The sequence below is a fragment of the Falco peregrinus genome, chromosome 9 (assembly GCF_023634155.1).
Source record: "Falco peregrinus isolate bFalPer1 chromosome 9, bFalPer1.pri, whole genome shotgun sequence".
In the NCBI taxonomy this organism is placed as follows: Eukaryota; Metazoa; Chordata; class Aves; order Falconiformes; family Falconidae; genus Falco; species Falco peregrinus.
Window position 1 is genome coordinate 4,592,515 of NC_073729.1, and position 21,274 is coordinate 4,613,788.

General features: G+C 50.7%; 1 protein-coding gene across 7 annotated transcripts in view; it reads right to left on the reverse strand.

Moving 5' to 3' along the window:
* Positions 1-21,274, reverse strand: part of CD151 (CD151 molecule (Raph blood group)) — a 38,272-nt gene that overhangs the window by 14,659 nt on the left and 2,339 nt on the right. For 2 of the 7 annotated variants that reach the window (XM_055813307.1, XM_055813309.1), the window contains exons 2-3: positions 6,251-6,371; positions 385-488 (exon numbers count right to left, since the gene is read on the reverse strand). In XM_055813307.1, the coding sequence (XP_055669282.1) occupies positions 385-468 (84 nt within the window). In that variant the 5' untranslated portion in view covers positions 469-488; positions 6,251-6,371. Of the gene's footprint in view, positions 1-384; positions 489-3,440; positions 3,541-6,250; positions 6,372-13,436; positions 13,818-18,630; positions 20,063-21,173; positions 21,273-21,274 lie in introns of those variants that run through there. The other 5 variants (XM_055813311.1, XM_055813304.1, XM_055813308.1 and 2 more) reach the window with 5 other exon arrangements.

Consider the following 21,274-nt stretch of genomic DNA (forward strand, 5'->3'; position numbering starts at 1 on the left):
GTTATCCTTGCTCTAGCTGTCTCACTCCACTGCCAGGACTCCCTCTGCCATTTTGAGGAGAGAAATGGCAAGACAATGGAGTCCTCAGGCTCTCTGAAAAAGCACGCGAGGTGAAAAACAAAGCCTGTTTTCCGGCTCCCTGTTATTTTCTATACTTGGTAACATGACCTAGAAACAGCCAGAGACTACAGCATCAAACCGTAACTTCTGCAGCCTGGGCAGGCGAGCCCAAGGGATGGGACTGCAGCCCACAGCATGAAATCTGTGTACCGCTGATGTCAGTGCTTTCTGCCAAAGACTTCATCAAGCCCAAGATCTCTGTACTCCTGACACCAAAACTGCAGTGCCCTGTCAGTTCCTCTGAAACAGACTGAAGTTTCTTACCCAGAAAAAGAAGTTGAAGATGAAGAGCAGGTACTTGAGACAGATGGTCCCACATGTTTCCTTCTTTTCGGTATACTCACGCATCTTTCTGGCTCAGTGAGTTCCTGGGGAAAAAAAAAATAATCAGAAAAGCTTGAGTCAGTCAGTCATCACACCCCCTCTCCCAAAAGGCCAGCATTACTGCTCTCCTCCTGCAAGAGCTCACACTTCCAACCTGTTGCTGAGGTAAGGCAGTGAGCAAGCCGTTCAACTGACTTCAGGGATGCTGAAGTGCATCAGACACTGCTTGATAAATAAAGAGCTCCTGTATCCATCTGGGTGACCTACACGGCACAAGACCTTGCGCAGTGCGAAAGGGAGGCAGATGGTACCAGCCAGTGGCCTTCCTGTACTGCCTTCATCCTCCTCCTCTCTCTCCATCCTGCTGTCACTTCGGGAGACTCATTTTCCTTCAGATCACTACTTGCAGTGGAGGGATCAGACCCACCGTTGTGCAAAAGGTCAAGCCAAAACCATGAATTGTGATCAACATTACGGTGAGGAAACTTCAGCACAGTTCATGCTCACTTCTTCCTATTTCAGCTGAAATAACCAAGATTTTTCTGGATAACCAGTCTGGGGCTTCGTTTATCTGGCTCCTGCCTGCAGCCTGTAACTGCTGCTTCGGAAGGCAGTGACAGAAACCTCTGTCTTTGACATTTACGGAATAATCTGTCTCCAAAGAATATTCTTTCCTCACTGGCATTAGTTACAACTGCCTTAAATAGATCCCTCTCTTAAGTTTGAGCTATTTTTAATCTTTGCAACTGTAACTGGGAACATGCTTGTTATCCACTCAAATGCCCTATCCTTTTTGAACCCCAGCAATACACTGGAATAATGAATTTTCTTCTTCACTCTGCTTATTTCTCATGGCCCTTCCCAGGAGCCAACTGTCTCCTAGGGCAGCTGTCCCAGCTATTAAGAGGCAGAAACATAACCATCGGCTTCAGATGATCTGACAGCATAAAACGCCGCTGCAGATACGTAACAAATGGGAGTCCGCTGTGGGTCAGCCCCAGTGCAGTGTTACAGATCTGCAACACTCCTGAGCAGGTTTCCCTGAAGTAGCTCTGCAGCAAGTGCAGCTCCATGTCACTTCACTGTCGCCTGTTGATGCCAGAAGACCTGAACCTCTCAAAAACAAAAAAAATACTCTCACCACTGCCTGGCCAGGCAGACCGGACAAAAGCATTGCCCAGAGCATCACTGCCAGTATCATCTGTGTGAGGTAGTTTGCAAAAGTGCAACCAAATCCACACCATCTCTCCTGCATTCAGTTAAAAAATCTCCCCTTTCCTCCCCTACCAGCCAGCAGCGAACGATGCAAACATCTTGCACGCATACCAGAGCAAAATGCTTTATTAAAGCAGCAGTTTCCCTGGAAGCAGGCAGGCGAGCAGTCTCTCCCTTTTTCCAGAGATATAGGCTTCATGTTCGCTTAGATGACAAAGCTTCTTCCCACAAGTGATGTGAGCTTCCTCCGGGGACCCACTGCAGCTGCAACCCAGCCACGCAACCCATACAGACGCTCATCTACCTTGGCAAGCCCACTGCCAAACACCTGACAGTAAAAGAAAGTGAGCAAAGGGTACACACGGCCAGGCTGCACATCGATCGCCTCTCAGGCTGGGTCAGTCAGTAGCATCTTTGCCACTACACTGCTAATACCTGGCTTTACAGGCAGATGTACCAAGGCTGGGAACAGCAGCTGCCCATTCTGCGGCGTAATTTTATTTTACTTGCAGGGAACTGTTTCCTTTCACGTCACGCCAGCCCACTTGAAAACCCCAGCCAGGCCTGTGCTTTAGAAACTAATAAATTAAGCTAACAGGGAAGGCGAGGGTGAGAAGATGCCAGCAGTCCCACCCGTGCCCGTTTCCCCTCACCATCTCACAAGAAAACATCTCTCTCTAGAATAACATCTGGCAACAACAGTTGGCAGCAGAAGGCTGTTTCACAGGCAAAGGGAACAGCTCCGAGATGGTGGCGTATATCAAGGAGAATAACTCTTCAGAGCTATCTTCAGAAGCAATCAGAACCTCCAGCGATGCTCAGATTAATTACCCTGTTGCAGCAGAAACAGGCCTGGGGCATCAAGGAGAAATGGCTGCTGCTGGTACCGTAGGCACTGAACAGACTTGTAAATTCTCAATGAGAAAACGCCCTGTGAATGCAACGTTCAGGGAAGGTGACAGATTTACGGTTCCCAGAGGCTTCATTTAGCCACAGAACAGACAGCAGCAGCGAGGCAGGTTCCCACAGCCACACACCCTGGCACAACCCAAAACAGGTACCTCAGCCCAGACCAGAGAGATGCCCTCCAGTAACAGATCTAAGGGCTGTGCTTGGCTTTTTGCCATCCCCTTCTAACATCAGCGCTGTCTGTAGAGGAAAATGCACCCCAAGTTTGCTGAAACTGACCCTGGTTCCTATCACTGATAGCCTGGGGAAGGTAATGATGCTTCCTGTCCTTGGGCTGGCTCCTTGGCCTAGTTCCCCGCTTGCTCCAGAGGATTTCAGGAACCTTTTCCCCTTCCCCTCAAGGTATGTCCCCCATCAAAAATAGGCCACTGCAGGTATTTCCATGTATGACCATACAGCAGGTGCTGGGCCCTAGCAAGGGATGCTAACTTGTCCCTCCTTCCAATCTGAGAGCTCAGAAACCCCAGACCAAGCGGCATCTTGTTCTGGTTGAGGACTGGGCAGACACACCACTGAGACTGTACTTGCACTCAGATGACAGTCTGAAACTCCCCCCGAGAGCAGGTCCTGCTCCACCAAGCACCACGTACAAGTCTTTCAGGCGGCTCGACTTCGCTGCTGGGAGGAGAGGATCTGCCTGTTTCCAGAAAGCTGGCAGGGAACAGCTGCAGGTTTATAAAGCAGGGTGATTCACGCAGGGATGGCAGGTCATGAATCAGAAAGCAATCAGGGCTGTCTCCTGTTTGATCTATCCCTCCTAGCCAGGAGCAGAGCTTATGGCACTGGCTGTCTCTGCATGCTTAATGACTCACCCAGCGAGCTATTCAGGGAAAGGCAGCTCTCTCCAGACCCTCTTTTTGGAAGTGTTTGTGCTCCTTGCCTCACACAGGGTGACCTGGCACCTCCTGTCGCCTGCAAAGACAGGGTTAGGCTGTACGGAGCTGTGCTGGTCTTCAGAGCAAGTAAGGGCAGGAGACGCCAGAGAAACGCCTTTCCCAAAGAGCCCAGGCAGCAGGAAGGAGAGCCACAATCCGTCTCGCAGGCTAAGTGTGACCTAGGGCTCTGAGCCTCCGGTGCTGCACCACAGCGCTGGGATGAACATGGGGGGCCCCATCCTGAATTCCCTGACGTGACCAGGGTCTCTTGGCTTCAGTCATCTTTATAACAGACCCTCAGAAGTGAACACAAATCACTCTTGAAACCAGACAAGCAGCAGCAACATCAGCTAACACACACAGTTGCATCCTATTTTAAAATGCTGAGGCAAAGGTCTATTCTGAATCACATCGGTAATTGCGAATGAGCTCTCCAGTGGACAGAAAATGGCAAGCTATGCCACAGTGGTGTATTTACCAATGCATTAAAACATATTAATTAGACATGAGCTTCATAATGGGAAGCACTTTGCTAATTGAAAAAGTGGTTAGAAGACCAAAAGCACTCCCATAATGAAGTTCACTTGGTCCAGTTCCATAGACAGGAGCTTCATCAGCAAGTTAAATTTAAGCAAGCAATCATGGGATACAGGCTGTGATGTTTAATACAATGAATACAGGTATTTTTATGTAATTCACCAGAAATCAACAACAGGTTCCTACTATGCCCACACACACTGTGATGTAAGTGACCAGGAGAAAAAATGCTCTAACTAAAACAAAATACATGAAGACGGGAGGAAAAAACAAGGACAAACTCAGTGCAACAGAACTGCGCCTGAAAGGGAGGGTTAACAGTTTGAAGATTAATTCAAGAAACTGGGAGTTGAACAGCTCGAACCCAGTTCTCCACTCTGACACAGACTTTGTGCATGGCCTTGGGCAAGTCCCTTAGTCTGTCCCTTGCCTCTGCTCCTCCTCTCCAGTGCAGGATCCTCATCCTCCCCTAAGCCCAGTGATGTTGTAAGGATCTACACTGAGAACCCCTGCTGACAGAGGAATGCAGGCAGGACAGGCTCCAGGTGACAGGTGTTTTGGCAAAAGCCCTACAGCAACACCATTTCACTGCCTCAAAAGTGGTTTTGCCAGTATGGGCTACTTTGGCCAGTGAACTGGAACCACCTCTTTGGGGGTTAGTAAAATCCATACTTATAATGAGAGAAAACATCTGGTAAAGTGATTTTGCCAACCGTTTACAAGACGTGCTGGCTCAAATACATCAAAGATTGCAAGATGCTGGTAATGAAGTATGAGAGAATGGAGTAATAATGAAGCACCTACACAAAAAGCAAGAAGGAAAAGGATGACCCACATATACAAATACCTCAAAAAAAGTAAAAAGAAAAAGAGAGTGAGCTCATCTTGCCCTGCCTGACTGCAAGCCACAACCCACCAGCTGGGTAAGCATACACAGTGCATGACTGCCAGGCAAAGCAGTGGTCACCTCAAAAGTGAAGCCATTCCATGGTCTGATTTTCTTGGGCTCTCATCCTACTGAGACTGAACCTTAGGACAAACCGGGTAACAGGAATCCACCAGAAGTTGAGCAGTTTGTGCAGTGCTTGTGTTCCCAGGTGCTCAGCACCTGGAACTGGAGCCAAACCGCTGTTTTGTGGCATCAAGCCACCTAAAACCTCAATGGCAGGACTTGCTCTGCTTATCCCACGCCAGACCACTGTATTTTTATTTGCAGGCCCAAAGGCCCACACAGGCGTGCACCCACATGCCAGCTCAGAAAGCACGTGGCATGCACGCACACACACACACTCCTGCTGGCGAGACTTTCATTTAGTCATCACCGACATCACTTGGTACATTTGCCTCAACTTGCACAGTAACAGTACTTAATTAAACAGCAAAGAAAGCCAGGCCCGCAGGCTTTTTCTGCACAACCTGCCCTAAAGCAGTGTCTGACAGATGGGGAAGAAGCCATGCCAAAGCAAATGAAATAGCTCCCAGGCCATTAAAAGCGTCATTATTTTTAAGTATTGATTTTTGAATGATAGCAAGAAAATTGATATCCAACACATCCGTAATGTCTATTTCATAATAACTTGTATGCCAGCAGTTAGGTAACTTCTAACACCTTTGCCAACATGCACAAGAAAGACTCGCTGCAGGACACCCCTCCGCACCTATCCTGCTATGAAAATGGAGCCCGCAAAGGGCTGCAAGTCCAACGCTGTCAGCCCTCTGCCAATACAGCCACCTCGCACACGCAGCGGGCATGCTGCCACCATGCTGCAGTTTATCTGTGTGAGCTGGGCCGGTAACCCTGGCCTGGAGGCAGCTCTGGGCAAACAAAGACGACCGTCCCCTCCCTGGTATGCACAGTGCAGGTGTAGGCCAATAACCTATTACCTTCAGCAAACTGACTGAAGACCTCGTTCTCCAGCAAGGCTAAACTCCAGCCTTTGAAAGCATGACCTCTCTAAGCTCCCTCTCTGTAAGATGAAAATATTACCACCGCCACTTTACCTACCCCACTGAACATCCTCAGAAAAAGCCTCCAGCCGCTTATCAACTTGCCAGCCCATCTCACACAGCCCAGAAAGCAGCCAGAAGTCATGAAGTAAAGCCTTCCCAGGAGGGGAACTCTAAAGCTTGCAGGTGAAGAGCCCTGATTTACACAACTACCGAGTACCATTATCCACCCCAAACCAACAGTCAACAGCCTTGACGCTGACCTTTCACCACCAAAGCAGCTCACAGCACCAGCGCAAATGTGCAGTCCTCTTCAAGTGCTCTCTTCCAACCCCTCTCTCCTTGCTGGCTCTGGTCCTCCACTGGATTCAGGAAAGCAGAAAGCTGAAAAAGAAGAGAGATACAGAGAATCACGAACCATGTCAAAGATTATTCCGGGAATCGGTATTTGATAACATTCTTCGGCATCACATCTTCCTTTTAATAAAGAGTGCCTGATTTCAGAATACAGCTTACACACACATTTGATTAAACTGCAAAAGGTGCACTGGATAATGGGAGAGAGCCTAACTGTGACAGCGTGAAGACCTTCGGACGGTAGGAAGCTGTCAGAGCAGGTTTATATTCCCTGCTGCATCCTTTTGTAAATGCTGCTATTGTTTCCGTCAAGGCTGTGCAGACACCACGACAACTCATTCTAGTGCAAAAGGCCTGAAAGTAACCCCATGAGAAGCTCAGGAAGAAGACCCTTCTGAGCAGGGTGAAGCCCCAGGTGGTGTTAGTGCCTCAAAATGATCATTTCTCCTAACCCTCCCACAGGAACTGCCTGGGAAGAGGGAAGTGGTGGGCAGAACTCATTGTGTACATCCATCCTCTGCTCCCAGGGCTTACAAGCCCCAGGATACAGAGCACAAACCAGAGCAGGGCACATGCAGAGAACACACACACTAGGAAGTCACCATTTTCTTCAGCCTCTACCACTGCTGAAGCATAATCAAGACACGGGTCCTAAGCACCACCAGGTTCTGCTGGAAAACTGCTGCCCTGAACTCCCCTGCCACTGCAGGGTGTCCCTCAGACCGGCACAGAGCCACAGGAAGGTGCTGTCAAGAGGTTGTTTCTCCACAACCTTACTACATTTATCATAAAATCATAGCACGGTTTGGGTTGGGAGGGACCTTTAAAGGTCACGTAGTCCAACCCCCCTGCATTGAGCAGGGACATCTTCAACCACACCAGGTTGCTGAGCCCCATCCAGCCTGGCCTTGAACACTGCCAGGGATGGGACATCTACCATCCCTCTGGGCAACCTCTGCCAGTGTTTCACCACCCTCATCATAAAAAATTTCTTCTATCTAGTCTCAGTCTGCCCTCTTTAAGTTTAAAACCATTATCCCTTGTCCTATCACTACTGGCCCTACTAAAAAGTCTGTCCCCACCTTTCCCGTGAGCCCCCTTCAAGTATGGAAGGCGGCTGTCAGGTCTCCCCGGAGCCTTCTCTGCTCCAGGCTGGACAGCCCCAGCTCTCCCAGCTGCCCTCACCGAGCGGGGCTCCAGCCTCTGCCCATCTCTGTGGCCCCTCTGGCCCCGCTCCAACAGGCCCATGTCTCTCCTGTGCTGAGGACCCCAGAGCTGGACGCAGCGCTGCAGGGGGGGTCTCACCAGAGCGGAGAGGAGGGGCAGCATCCCCCCCTCGCCCTGCTGCCCACGCTGCTGGTGACGCAGCCCAGGGCGCGGGTGGCTTTCTGGGCTGCGAGCGCACGTTGCTGGCTCACGCCCAGTTTCCACCCACCAGCACCCCCAAGTCCCTCTCCGCAGGGCTGCTCTCCATCCTTCACCCAGTATCCATACTGGGGGCTGCCCCGACCCCGGTGCAGGACCTGGCACTTGGCCTGGCTGAGCCTCAGGAGGTGCAGGTGGGCCCACTGCTGGGGCTTGTCCAGGTCCCTCTGAACGGCATCCCTTCCCTCAGGGTCGTCACTGTGCCACTCAGCTTGGTGTCACCTGCAGACTTGCTGGGGGCGCACTCGGTCCCACTGTCCGTGTCACTGGTGAAGATATCTAACAGTACTGGTCCCAGTATGGACCCCTGAGGGACACCACTGGTCACTGATCTCCATCTGGATTTTGAGCTGTTGACCACTACCTTCTAGATGTGATCATCCAGCCAATTCCTTACCCACCAAGCAGTCCGCCCATCAAAGCTGTATCTCTCCAGTTTAGAGAGAAGGTTGTGTGGGGGACTGTGCCCAAGGCCTTACAGAATCCAGAGAGGTGACATCTGCAGCTCCTCCCTTGTCCACTGATGTAGTCACTCCGCCACAGAGAGGCCACTAGGCTGGTCAGGCAAGACTTGCCCTTGATGAAGCTGTGCCGGTTGTCTCGAATCACCTCTCTGTCCTCCGTATGCTTTAACACAGCTTCAGGATCTGTTCCGTGATCTTCCCAGGCCCAGAGGCTGACAGGTCAGAGTTCCAGCGGTCCCTTTCTGCCCTTTTAAAAAATGGGTGCGATGTTTCCCTTTCCCCAGTCACCAGGGCCTTCACCTGACTGCCATGACTTTTTGAATATCGTGGAGATACATCAACCAGTTCCCTCAAGATCCTGCGTCTCATCATGTCCCATTCTGTATGTTCAAGCTCCTCAGGTGGTCTCAAACCTGATCTTCTCTTACAGTTGGAGGGACTTTACTCCCCCTGTCCCTGCCTTGAGGTCCATCCACTCGAGACGTGTGCTGTTGAGTACCTCAACCTTCTCCTCACTCATTGTGACCAGTTGCCAGTCATGTTCACTGGTGAGGTACATGTTCTTTGGCCTTGCTTTTCTGGCTGACATACCTACAGAAGCCCTCCTTATTATCCTAGCAGCTTGTTGCTCATGCCGTGTGCACTGGTGCAGAAGCACTTCAGCTGGGCTGTTGGCTACGTCACCTTTTTAGAGGAACACACCTTAATTCCTTTGAGGTACTTCACTGGTATTTCCCTCTTGGCTCCTATTACCTCAGAAGCCCCTGGCTCCTCTCCGTAAGATCTGAGGCATGCTCCAGTGTACCCAGAACACTGCAGAGCAACAGGCTAAGGGCCCTTCCTAGCAGCCTGTCCCTCTAACCTTGGCATGTCATCCCATGGCTTGTCATGTCTGTGAAGGTAGCTAGGCTGAATAAGGCTGCTGTAACGGAAAATGGTGTCCAGCACCCCTTCTGTCCCCTGCTTTTCTAATATAAAGGGTCCCAAACCTTTTGCAGTCGTTTGTACTGCCACATGCCCAGCCACCTCACCCTCAGCCCACAGCGAGCAGGTTCAATTCTCCCTGCAATCCGTTTCCATCGGCATGGCAGGCAGCAGGATGGAGAATAGCAATTCTTCCTCCCTAACCTGTCTGTTTGGGTACTGAATTAACGATCCTTTGATCTACACCCTGACACTAACTGACTTCACAGCCTAAGGCTTAAACTCGTATTTACTGCCCGTACCGGGATATGGAAGCAGTAATATTTCCTGACTTGCCTGGGTGGGATAATGGGGTGTTTGCAAACCACCCAGCAAGGGAAAGAAGTTAGTTTTTATTAGCAGATCAAATTTAACACAATTCATGACCATTTTAAGTTACTATTATCTTCAAGGAGAGGTTCCTGCAGCCCTTTACCTAGCATAGTATGGGCGACACACCTTCATTTGTAATTAGCTTGCTTACCCTTGCTTCCATTCCCTATGAAAAGGAATGCTCTGGTAAGAGCTAGAAACTTGTTGATTCACATTACTATGTAGCCTCTAGACCACAGAAACATCTCTTGAAACAGTGGAAATCCCAGCACCTGAGCCATCGAGAAGCAGGCCAAAAAACCCCCTGGAAACATCAAAGACCAGACAAGGGAGCTTTCTGAGGAACTGGGGAGAGGAGGGAAGGCACAGCAGCACAGTCACCTGCAAAGCAAGCAATAGTTCTGAAGCACCCTCAGTCCCGAGGCTGAGCAGCCCTTGTGCCCTGCCATTTATCCATCTGCTGCACACTGCTCCCACCCTCCTGCCCCTTCGGAAGAGGAAGCGGAGCCAAGAGGCAAAGCTGAGCACTGACCCAGGATGCAAAGCGGAATGCTTTGCTTTCCATCTCAGCATGTTGGAACGTGCTGGAAAGTCAATGTACTTGTGGTTCTAGGGCTAGGGAGAACGCAAAACACGAGCCAGACATCCAGTGAGGCAAAGAGGCTCCTTCTCAGGAATTGTCATTTATACCTGGGGGGGGGGCGGGGCAGGCACACAGAACAGATTTTGGTCCAAACCCCTCCTCCCTGACCCTTCCCATGGAAGCTGAACTCATCTGGCCCTGCTGAATGACATTCCCCAGACCACAGCCTGGAAACTGCCTTCATCTTCTTCTGCCTGTTGTCTAAACTGATGACGTGCTCCTGAGGGCACAGTCATCTTCCTCAACTGTACAGCACCCAGCACAAAAGGATTGCGCCCCGAGCCTTTTAGGCGCTGCTGAGAGGTGAGGAATACAGAGCAATGTTTCCCAGCACATCACGGGCTCCTACCAGGAATGGGCACAGTGGTTCTGGGAGAGGTGGAGACAACTTGGAAAGCCACCTACATTCCACAAGAAGATCACCTGGCAGACCCCTCTTGGCCCTACCTCTTCACTGGGAGAGCACCTTTCTGAAGAAATAAGCAAGATCCCATCCTGGGAGTTTGGGAGGATCTCACCTCAGCGCCTTCTGGGTCCAGACATCATCTCCACGGGCACATCATGGTCCTGCGGTCATCCCTTGGGATGCTTGCCAAATGCCTCCTTTCTTCTACCCTGGCTCGAGCTGCTGCATTTGAATAGATCCCACAAGAGAGATGTAGACCCTTAACTCCTGCTAATTTTGATGACAGTCAGGTATCCAGCAAGGAATTGTGTGCCTAATACACCTGAGGAGCTGTCTGCTCTTTGAGGCAAGAGCTGTCTCTCAGGAGAAGAGCACTTAGCCCTTCCACCCATTTTTTCAAGACTGTTTACTCCCCAGGTGAGGGACTCACTGAAGCCTAAATAACAGCGAGCATAAATTTCAAACTCAGCAAGGATTTACACGTTCAGCACCACACACATACTTGTGAATTAAGGGGTTTATGAGCGGGTTAATCAAACCTGGGCAAGGTGGCGGCTGGCTTTGGGATCCTTGAAGATAAAAGGAAACTCAGCGTGAAATCAATTTCACAACCATTAAGAAAAATAAAGCGTGAGAGAGAATGAAAGAGTGATTGAGCATGTTTGGGACTCTGTGCGTCTGTGCTCTAGCACTCTTTTAGGACAAAGCAAACAAAAAATCCTTCACAGGGTGCTCTGGTCCTAACAAAACATACACAACCACCTCCTGCGAGCAGAAAGCCCCTGTCTGCTGCTCCCAGAAGTGGATAACCAGGGAAACAAACTGCCCCTCCAAGCACCCTGTCCCCACCGCGAGCTGGAGGGCCGGCCAGAGACCGGCACGCACTGCACGACCAGCAGGAACTCCTTCTGCGTCAAACAGCATCCTCTTGTATCTCATAAGGCCTCCTTTATCCCAAAGGATCCTGAAGCACTTTACGCTATTTATACACAGGAACCACTTCACTAGTCGTTGAACTGAGGAGAGGAACAATAACCGCCTCTTTTCTCTCACTCAAAGCGCAGAAATCAGTGCCTGGCATGTGTTTGCAGAGAGCTCATAGCAGCGAGGGTTTGCCACAACCAGGAACAACAGTTCACATCGGTCAGGCTTAGCCAACAGACACGACAAACTCTTCACTGCAGCCTATCAGTATTTTAAATTCTATTTTCCCAACTCAACCCACCCCAAACAAAAAAAAACCCACAGTGCCCATGAATAGAGTTGTGGTGGGTGGTTTTTTTTTTTTTTTTTGGGGGGGGGGGGGGGGGGGGTTAAAGCAGGGCTTTGTCTGCACTGGAGAACTTACCAGTAGCATTAAACCACATTTCTCAACAAAACAATTTGTGCAGAATCAGCTTTCCGCCTGATCCCTTCCCATTCATTACCTTCCTATTCATTACATTCATTTTCTGCTCAGCTTTCAGAGGCAAAGCCACTGGGTCCTCAGCGTTTTCAGGGAGCACTCACAAAACCTCCCTGCCCTGTAGCCATGCCAGCACTAGGACCAAGCCAACAAGCACTAAAAATCCTGGGAGGATAAAAATCCTCCCAGCCCCCACAAAGTCTATTCAGGCAATTCTGTACATGAATTCAAAGTGCTCTCCAAACAATGCAGCGATGACAACTATTTGTTCACTCCCTACAAATCGCTGGGATTTTACACTGTGGTTTGAGCTTAGGGCAAAGACTAACCTAAGAACACGTGCTATGTTGTAGCTAGCACAGAGTCACTCAAAATTTGGCTGCGGTCTCACTGCAGAGGTACTTTCAGTTTTAATTCCCCATCAACTCTGCAGTGAGAAGGTGACTAGCTAAAAGCCAGTAGATTTTCCACCTGCCCACAGCAGCAGGTACGTATCCCATGGCAGGTCATCATCTTCACCTCACCGAGCTCATGAACGAATTGTGGGACTTTAAATCCCACTGTCAAAAATACATGAAGCAGTTTTTGGAAGAGAGGGCAGGCAGCCAGTTTGCCACCATAGGGTACATTTCCAGCTTCTCAATGACACAATGTTTTATAATCTTACTGCCTGGAAGACCCTTTCCCTCCTCAAAGCACCCCAACAAAGAAAAAAAGATGTAACACGTTGTAATAGAAGCACAGACAGATCAAGCGACTCTCCCAGCAGAGAGAAGGGGTGGATTCGCTCTCCTTGCATCTCAGCATCCATCCTCCATCTGCTGAGCTATTCCATCCTCTGGAAAAGCACTGCAGAACATGAAGCTGTAAAACGCAAAGTTTTCAAGCTACTTGTTAGCACTGCCCTGCCTGTGCCTGAGACACATGACTGCAGACAGCACAAAGCAAGAAGCACATAAAAAGCTGGCAGCAGCTTTAGCTTTTGCACAAAACCTGTTTTGCTTTGAGTAGGCTCTTCCTGTTCGAAGTTTCAGCAGTGTAAACAAACAAAACAAAAACCTCTGGAGTCAGCTCATAGATATCTCCCAGGCAGCTCATCTGTTTCAACTCCACAAAGATCGTAGTAACTGAGAAGGGATCTGACAGTGGAAACTACAGTTAACGGTCTTACTGCTTCACCCATGTTGCTGATTAGCTCAGGACCGGTGCCAGGCATGCCAGAGAAAACCTCTCAACATGTCAGCGACGGAGCAGGTACCTGCGGTCCTAGGAACAGGGCAACCCACTCCTGCAGCGTCCCAGCGCATCAACAGAAAAGGGAGCATCATGCAGCCACAGAACGGGGCGACAGCAGCTCTCACCTCAGCATGGCAGCTGGAGAGATACCTGTGACATCTTTAGGAGCCTCCCTCCCTACCTAGGGCAGCCACCTCATGCGGGAACACGCTCGCACCTGTAATTACCCACTTCGCTAGCAGCAGCACCAGGAATGGCCAAGAAGTCTCTTCTGCCCATAGGTCCTTATATATCCATGATGTCTGCGTCGCCAAGGCTGTTTTGGAGCGATCATTGAATGCTTTGAGGACTTACATTCCTCTCCAGAGCTAAAAACATTTTACTAGAGTCAGATCAAATATCAAGCACAGTCAAGGGCAAATTAAATGACATTTCATTTCCCAGAGCTGTAAGTCCAAGTCCATAGGAGCTGCCTCTCTCCTGTTGCTATAGGAGCGATGCAGGAAACAATGCTCAATCCACGCTGCTTAAGGCTGCCTTGAAAAGGACCATTCTTCCAGTAAATTAAACAACCCCCAGCCAAAAATAAAACATTCCTCCCCCTTCCGCCTTGCTCTTGTGTAGCAGGTTTTAATGACTCCACCAAACCCATTTACGCAGCTGTTTTTAGACCAGCCTGCAAACTTGACAGGGAGGCACCAGCAGGAGAATAAATAACTGGGAGGCAAGGGCTGTCCTCCAGGAAATTACTTGCTGGCCCTTCGCCAAGGCTAGGGGCAGGGGAAAAAGATAAAAAGAAGTCCCTGACCCCAGAGCACATGCCAACCAGTTCTAAAGAAACCTCCCAGCCGCAAGCCCTGATCAACCACTTCCCTGAAACACCTCGCTCCACCAGCCCGTACGCAGACCTGCAGGCAGAGGCACCAGGAGTTGGGCTTGCTCAGGACCTCTCCGCCACTTCAAATACAGGCACAGGCAAAGGGCAGCTCTCCACCAAGGGTACAGAGCTATCACCACTGCAAAACTCGGGCCAGTCTGTCTCAGCGTATCATCCGTTTCATTTAGAGCTGGCAGGAATAAGTAACTGGGAAAGGGTTCCTCTAACAGCTGCCAGCACAAAACAGCTGGACTTCAAACGAAGCTGGGAAATCCTACCTGGGATTTCTCCACCACCCCACCCCCAGGTTACCCCTGCCCTGTATGAACAAACTTCATGAAATGAAAGCCTAAAAGGAGTTTGAAACTTAATCCTCCCCATCCCCCCACCTTGTAGGTCAATTTTCAAGTCAAGAGGGAGTATATAATCTCATCTGATCTCCTGTTATTTTAAAGGTTAAAATTTTAAAGGCTAAAAGGAGTCTCTGCAACTCTGGGATACCCTAGATTAACCCTCAAATACCAGGAAGCCTCAGGAAGACTTTAAGAGATGGGAGAAACCACATACTTTGTCCCTTGGGAGCCTCTCCAAATGCTACTAGCACATACTCAGAATTCAGACTACTTCGCTGAGCTCAGCAGAAAGCAGCAGCACATTTGCCCCTGCACATTAAGAGACAGGAACACAGCAAACATCCAGCGTTGGGCAGGCTTATCATCTGTCTCTCTGTGTGCCCCATGCCATTAGTGAGCAGCAGGAGAAAAGCAGTCCACAGCACTGTTCCCTTGTAGGTTAAGACACTCAGTAAGTCCTTAAACATTAAAAGCAAAAAAATATTCAGAGAGAATCCAGGAACACCACAGCCAAAAGTTTCTGAAGAAGCCGAGGAACTACCTTCATTTTGGCCCAAGTTTCAGTCAGTACTTAAATACCCGCTGTGAAAATGAGGGCCCTCTAGGATATCAAGGGAACCTGGAAACCAAAACCCACTTCTTGCTTCTGAAGAATTTAGATAAAACTCTAAAATCCATTCTGGAAATAATCAGGGCAATTCTGAGACAGAAAATAATCCTCCTATTACTGACCTCAGGTGAAAGGGTGTTTCAGCACTGACCACCCTCCTGCCTCTCAGAAGTTCCTCACTGCAGTGGTGCATGTGCAGGCAGCAGCACCTGACTTGATAACCACTAACCACGTGTACAGACACAGGAGAACAAAAAAAGACTATTTGGTCAGGGTGACAGAGGGAGAGGGCACCTGAACTGGCCCGACATGATTATCAATGTCAAAAACTGGGAGGATACTGCTGATGTGCAGCAGTTATGCCCTTCATACACAGGCAAACCAGGTTCCCACTTACACGCTGTAAATATACCACTGATAAGAATTACATTGATATAGCTGCACTGATTTAATTTGGATATTTCACTGCTCTCTAAATTGGCTTGCTCCTCCCTTCTTTTTTTTCTGAGAACTTGTTAAAATTCTGGATGAAGTAGCAAACAATAAACTCCCTTTTTTCTGCAAGGGGTTTTCTTCCACATAGAGACAGATGCAGCCAAAGCAAAGCTCGTTAAATCAGTGAAAGCCGAGTTTTTTCCCCTGCAACTGTGTCTGCTTTTCCTGCTCCCAGCTTTCTGGCAGCACACCGGGGAGCCAGGATCCCCGCTTCCCCAGTGCCTGACCAGCTCTGAGGGTAAATAAATGGTCTGGTGAAGTCAGCCACCGGGATTTTTCTCCTGCTGTAAGCACAATGGTTTCAGTTCCCTTCCCTCCAGTCTGGGGCCACACTGCACACACTGGAGGTAAGCCCTGGGCAGCGCACAATGGACAGAGCAGCTTTTGTTAGTCTGCAGAGCCCATCTGCGAGGCTGAGCACAGCCTCATTCCCCATGTACAGCACAGGAGCTCGGCGCAAAGCCTGTACTATTTCCCCACTCAAGATGAGGAAAAAACCAGCAAACTGGGACTCAGAGGCACAGAAACCAGCCCGCCACTTCCCACTCCCCAAATATAGACACAGGTCCTCCCAATAATGGGAAATTTATCCCTCCAAAACCACTCTGACTGGGCAACGTAAATCGGAGCCCACATCAAACCCCCCACCTCACCTCTGGCAGACCCCACCTAAGCCCAGACTCGCAGTGACGATGGAAGAGGGCCACCCCTTACAGCCGGGGGGACCTGCCGCTGCCAACAGGAGCTCGCAGGCAGCTCAACTAGTCAGCCAGCTGTAGTTCCACACGGGACTGGACCCATCCCTTCTATGCTACAACAGCCGAACCCCCAAGCGCGAAGCCCAACACTTTCCCATGGGCACGGCCCTTGATCCCAGCACTCGCCACACACAGCTGAGACCCCTCCTTGCTCCAGCGCTGGCCGCTCCAAGGCAGTGCTTGCCACACACGTGTCCCCGTGCCCGGCTTGCCCGCTCGCTGTACACTGCCGTGACTGCACACGCAGCTGCCCACCGCCTCCCTGGGAGCTCTGCAGGCAGCTCACAGCGACCATGGAGAAAAACAACAAGTCACCTCTGTTTCCAGGGCACTGCGTGGGGGAAATGTGGGATATGAATTCCTCCCTTCTGGATTCCACTAAAGCTAGGAAGAAAAACTGACATTCACAAGCCATGACTCACTCCTGCCCTGTCCAGCACACCAGAAGTCCCACTCACTGGCTGACGTGCCAGAAATGGCATCTGCCAACTGGCTCACTCTATAAATTTGACCAAAACAGTCCTTCCCCCTTATTTTCTTTATTGTATTTGTTGCAGTGTGGTGGTCACTGAGGATCAGAGCACTCCCTGAAAACAACCACACAGGCATCGTGGCTGTTGCTCTGGCAGATAACAGGTTAGCAAGGCTCAGAACATGATCCACTTCACACAAAACAAAAACCTCTTCCCCAGAAATTCCCACCTCAGACCACATTTGGTCCCCTTTTTAACTGGATCTCATTAGTGAAGAAGTCAAAGAATCCACTGATCATACTCCAGCTACGCTGGTAAGTCATACACTTGTATTACAGAGCTGCCAAGGATGCCTCCACTGACCTCCACAGAGCACAATTCCTGACTGCCCCTGCTTCTCCCACTAGACCAGTATCCTGCCACCACTAGCAGCTACTCATGATTGTACCCCTCCACAGAGGAGCTGACTACGCTTTCAGTCCCGCGCTGAGCCTACTGCACTTCTGCCAGAAACGGACTTGCCGAGCTGCACAGCATTTCCCAGCTCGGACTGGAGAGCCGTAAGCCCCCAACCAGCAAAGGGAACTCGGGTTAGAAACACGGACCAAGCTGATTACACACAAACGCAGCCCAGGCTGCCGAACACACCTCTTTCTTTGCCATGCAATGCCAGGAGTGCAAAATGGTAACTATCCTCCTGCTCATTCTGCCAAGAGTCTTATTACTGTGCAGCAGCCAGGATGCAGGACCAACAGGACTGACTGAATTCATTCCCTGGGATGCCAGGCTGCTGAGATCACACGGCAGGCAGGGTGAGAGAGATGCTCAGCAGCAACGCTGCTCTTACAGTGCTAATCCTTGCCAGGAGGGGCTGGCAGCGAACAGGACCTGTGCCATGGGGAAGGATGGTATGAGGTGCTCTCCGCAGAACTGACAAAACACCTCCTCCCCATGCCCCAGCCCTGCCGTTCCTCAGTTCCTCATTTCTCCCTCCACACCCTGGCTGCAGGCATGAGGTAGCAGGGAAAAGCACGTTTCTCACAGGTTGGGAAGATGGTCACCACCCTGGAGGAAAGCTCTGCCAAAATGCATGTGCAAAAATGAAGGGGAAAATGGGACGATTTTACAAACACTGCCACTGTTCATCCCATTTTGGCTTTGCTGTGGCCAAAGGAAAATCATGTTCAGGGTCTGAAAGGCAGGATGAGCAAGCGAGATGGACTGAGACCTGGTCTTCACCTTCAGTACCTTGAAGGTTTTCAAACAACCACAGAGACTTAAGGTTTCTGTTCCTCACAGCCAGGGAAGCTGAGATGAGCTGTGACTTCCAGGAGTCACCCTCCCTCAGGCTTTCCATGACCTCAGCAGTCGGTGCGCACCCACAGGGAGAGCTGGAGATAGCCCAGTGCCGAGCCCTGGAGAGAGGAGAGGTGGGGAGCAGGAGAGCATCTTCTCAGGAGGTTTCAAGAGCAAGACTGATGAGGCCACTGGGGATAGCAGCAGTAGACTGGGACATCAAAAAGCAAAGCTCCCCCTTTTTGTTTTTCAGAGTCAGTGTACTTACCTTTATTTTTCTAAGCTTCTGTCTTAAACAGGAGGCACAAGAAAAACAAGAAAACAAGAAAAACAAGGCACAAGGAAAGTGACAGCATGATTGCTTTATAGGTGACCAAACCAGCTGGAAACATCAGGCAGGACGGTCTGCCACATACAAGCATTTACAGCGACAGAGATGTTACATGTAAAATACATGTAAACACATATTCTCCTCCTATGCATAACAAGTAGCCCAACACACTCCTTAGAGCAGAAGCCAAACTCTGTAGAAGCAATGAGTAAATTTACCTGTGCGATGACTCAACTAGAGGAGACATAGCTCATCAGTCAGCTGCTGCAGGGCTGTCTCACGAGCAAGAGAGTTGTTGCCTGGTCTGTGTATGTGCAATGGGAACAGCTAGAGCTGTGCTACAACTTTTATTAGCTGGGAATAATCTAATACGCCTGCTGGAAACTTCCGAACAGGGATAGATAGCACTCCATCAGCCACTCCCACCTAGCATTTTTGCTTGATAAGGGAATACAAGCAGCTTTCTTCCAACCCCTTGCCGAAGAATCTCACACCCATCAACATAAACTTTAGGAAGCTGCACCAAAAATACCCTTCACAGAGCCAAGATTTTGGCTGTATGTGCCTCACAGTACTTGAAGAGAAGCCTCAGAGTCCTGCCCACTTCCAAACTGGCATAAGACTTCCCTTCTGCACAAGCAGGCTGGGAAGCTAAAGCACTGGGGAAAAATCTTCTTGGGTGGGTATTCCCTGCTTACTCAGAAGACAGTTTTTGTCTTAGATCCAAGAGGAGAGCCACAGCCCCAGCTGGGCTGTCAAAGTTCCTCGTACTTGGTGCTCTGCTCTCTGCACTAAGAACAAACCCCCTTTAACCCGCCTGCCTTGAGACAGGACAAAGAAAACGTGACTGTTAAGCTCCCACAAAACATACTGCAGGACAGACTAACCACCTTGGACTCCAGAGTAAAATGAGATGTCGCAAGAGTGACATTATCTCAAGCACATAGAAAAGGTGTGCTCTTATTGTTTACTGGAGTCAACATACAGCAGGGACTGCCCAGACTTTTACCAGGCAACTGGGGAAGTCTTTCTCCTCCACTGCAGAAGAACTCCACCAAGAAGGCAAGCCATTACTGAGAGAGAGCCACAGGCCAATCAATATATGCACCAGTGTGGAATAAACCATGCTTTTTGCAGAAACACAGCATATGGACAGAAAGGCATGCAGGTCAGGAACCCAAGGACATCATCAGGAAACTACAGAACAACGACATGACTTCAGGATAGTTACATGGAGGAGCTCAAAAGCGGCCGACTCCTCTGACGCATGACCGAAGCTTTCAGCCAGGACATCCAACTCCCAAGTACCGGCACCTAAGAGCAACCATAGCAAACCAGAGCCTAGACCCACCTTTGCAAACCAGCACCACGCTTTTGGTGGGGACCTGTCACCAGATGCCTCAAGTAAAGCGTAAGTGACGCTGCCCCAGACATTACCCAGCTTCCAACAATTTGCAGATTGGGAACTGCCTGTCCCAGGCACACAAAGCCCTTCAGAGAATCTGAATACGCCAGATACTTCTGCATCAGCTTTTCTAATTTCTGCTGAGCTCAACAACAGCTCAGAAGAGGCAGGTGCTCTGTTCCCTCCACCACAGGCTGTCACCTTTGGTAGCAGCAACTTGCACAGGAGGACTGCGATGGACCATTGCCTGACTGATGACATGCCCAGGGCTCTTCAGCCTCAGCACCACCAGGAGGTAGATATCCCCTCACACCAAAAGCTTCCCTAAGAACCCAGGCAGTGGCCTCGCAGATGGTGAAGGAAACGCGTTTTGGCAACAGGGACTTGTTTCAAAACTGTTCCAACAAAAGGCCACCGCTGGGCATGACCTCTGATGGGTGATGCCATTTTAATAAAAGCTTGTTTGAGCGGACACTACGTGAAATCTCAGAGCAAGCCAGCAAGCACTGCAGGGGGACAAAGGAAACAAAGCACATAGTTTAAGGGATGCTACAGAGCAGCCTGAAATAAAGGTGCGTCATTGCTAAAATTCAACAGGATACTGCACCAGGTTGGTTACAAAAGCCCTCCGCAAGAGTTGGGGCTTTTTAAATTTACAGCATTTATGTCCTTCACAGGATGACACAGAGCAAAGGCCAGCGGGACAGGCTCATGATGGCAAGCAGCGCTGCCGCACAATAACCCATGGCCATCACCTTCCCACCTGATCCGGCTTCCAGAAAATGAAGGAAGCGGCACACCGCCTGGGTCTGGTGGGATTCTGTGGCGAAGGAGGGCTGGCCCTTCCCCTCCCCCGCCTCCGCGGGCCCTACAAGCCCACCTGGGAGGCCAGGCCTTCCTCCTACACCGGGGAGACGGGCCAGGACCAAAGGCAGAGGGAGATAAACACCGTGACAGGAGATCAGGGCAGTGCGGGGAGCAGCGTCCCACGGCGCGGGCCGGGCAGGGCTGCTGACACACACACACACGCACACATCGACACACACACACACACACACACACACACACACACGCACCCGCAACAGGTTAAAACACTGATTTAACAAAACAAACCGCCGAAGCCAAGCGCGGTGACGCCGCCCGGGGCCGCTGAGGAGCTGCAACGCCGAGGGGGCGGCCGCTCCCGCCGCCTGAGAGTCCGGCGGCTGAGCCCGGAGCCCGGCCCCGCGGCAGCGCCTGTTCTCCCCCGGGGCTGCCGCTCGCAGCCCCCGCCGCCCCCCGCCCTCCCCGCCCGGCCGCCCGCGGCCCCTTCCCCCCCGGCCGCCGCCATGCCGGGCTGCGCCGCTCCCGCCTCACCCTCCGCAGAGCCGCGGCGGACCGGAGCGCGCGGCGCGCCTCACGCTGTGGGGGGCAGGGCAGGGCCGGGCCGGGCCGGGCCGCGGCGGGGCGGGGCGGGG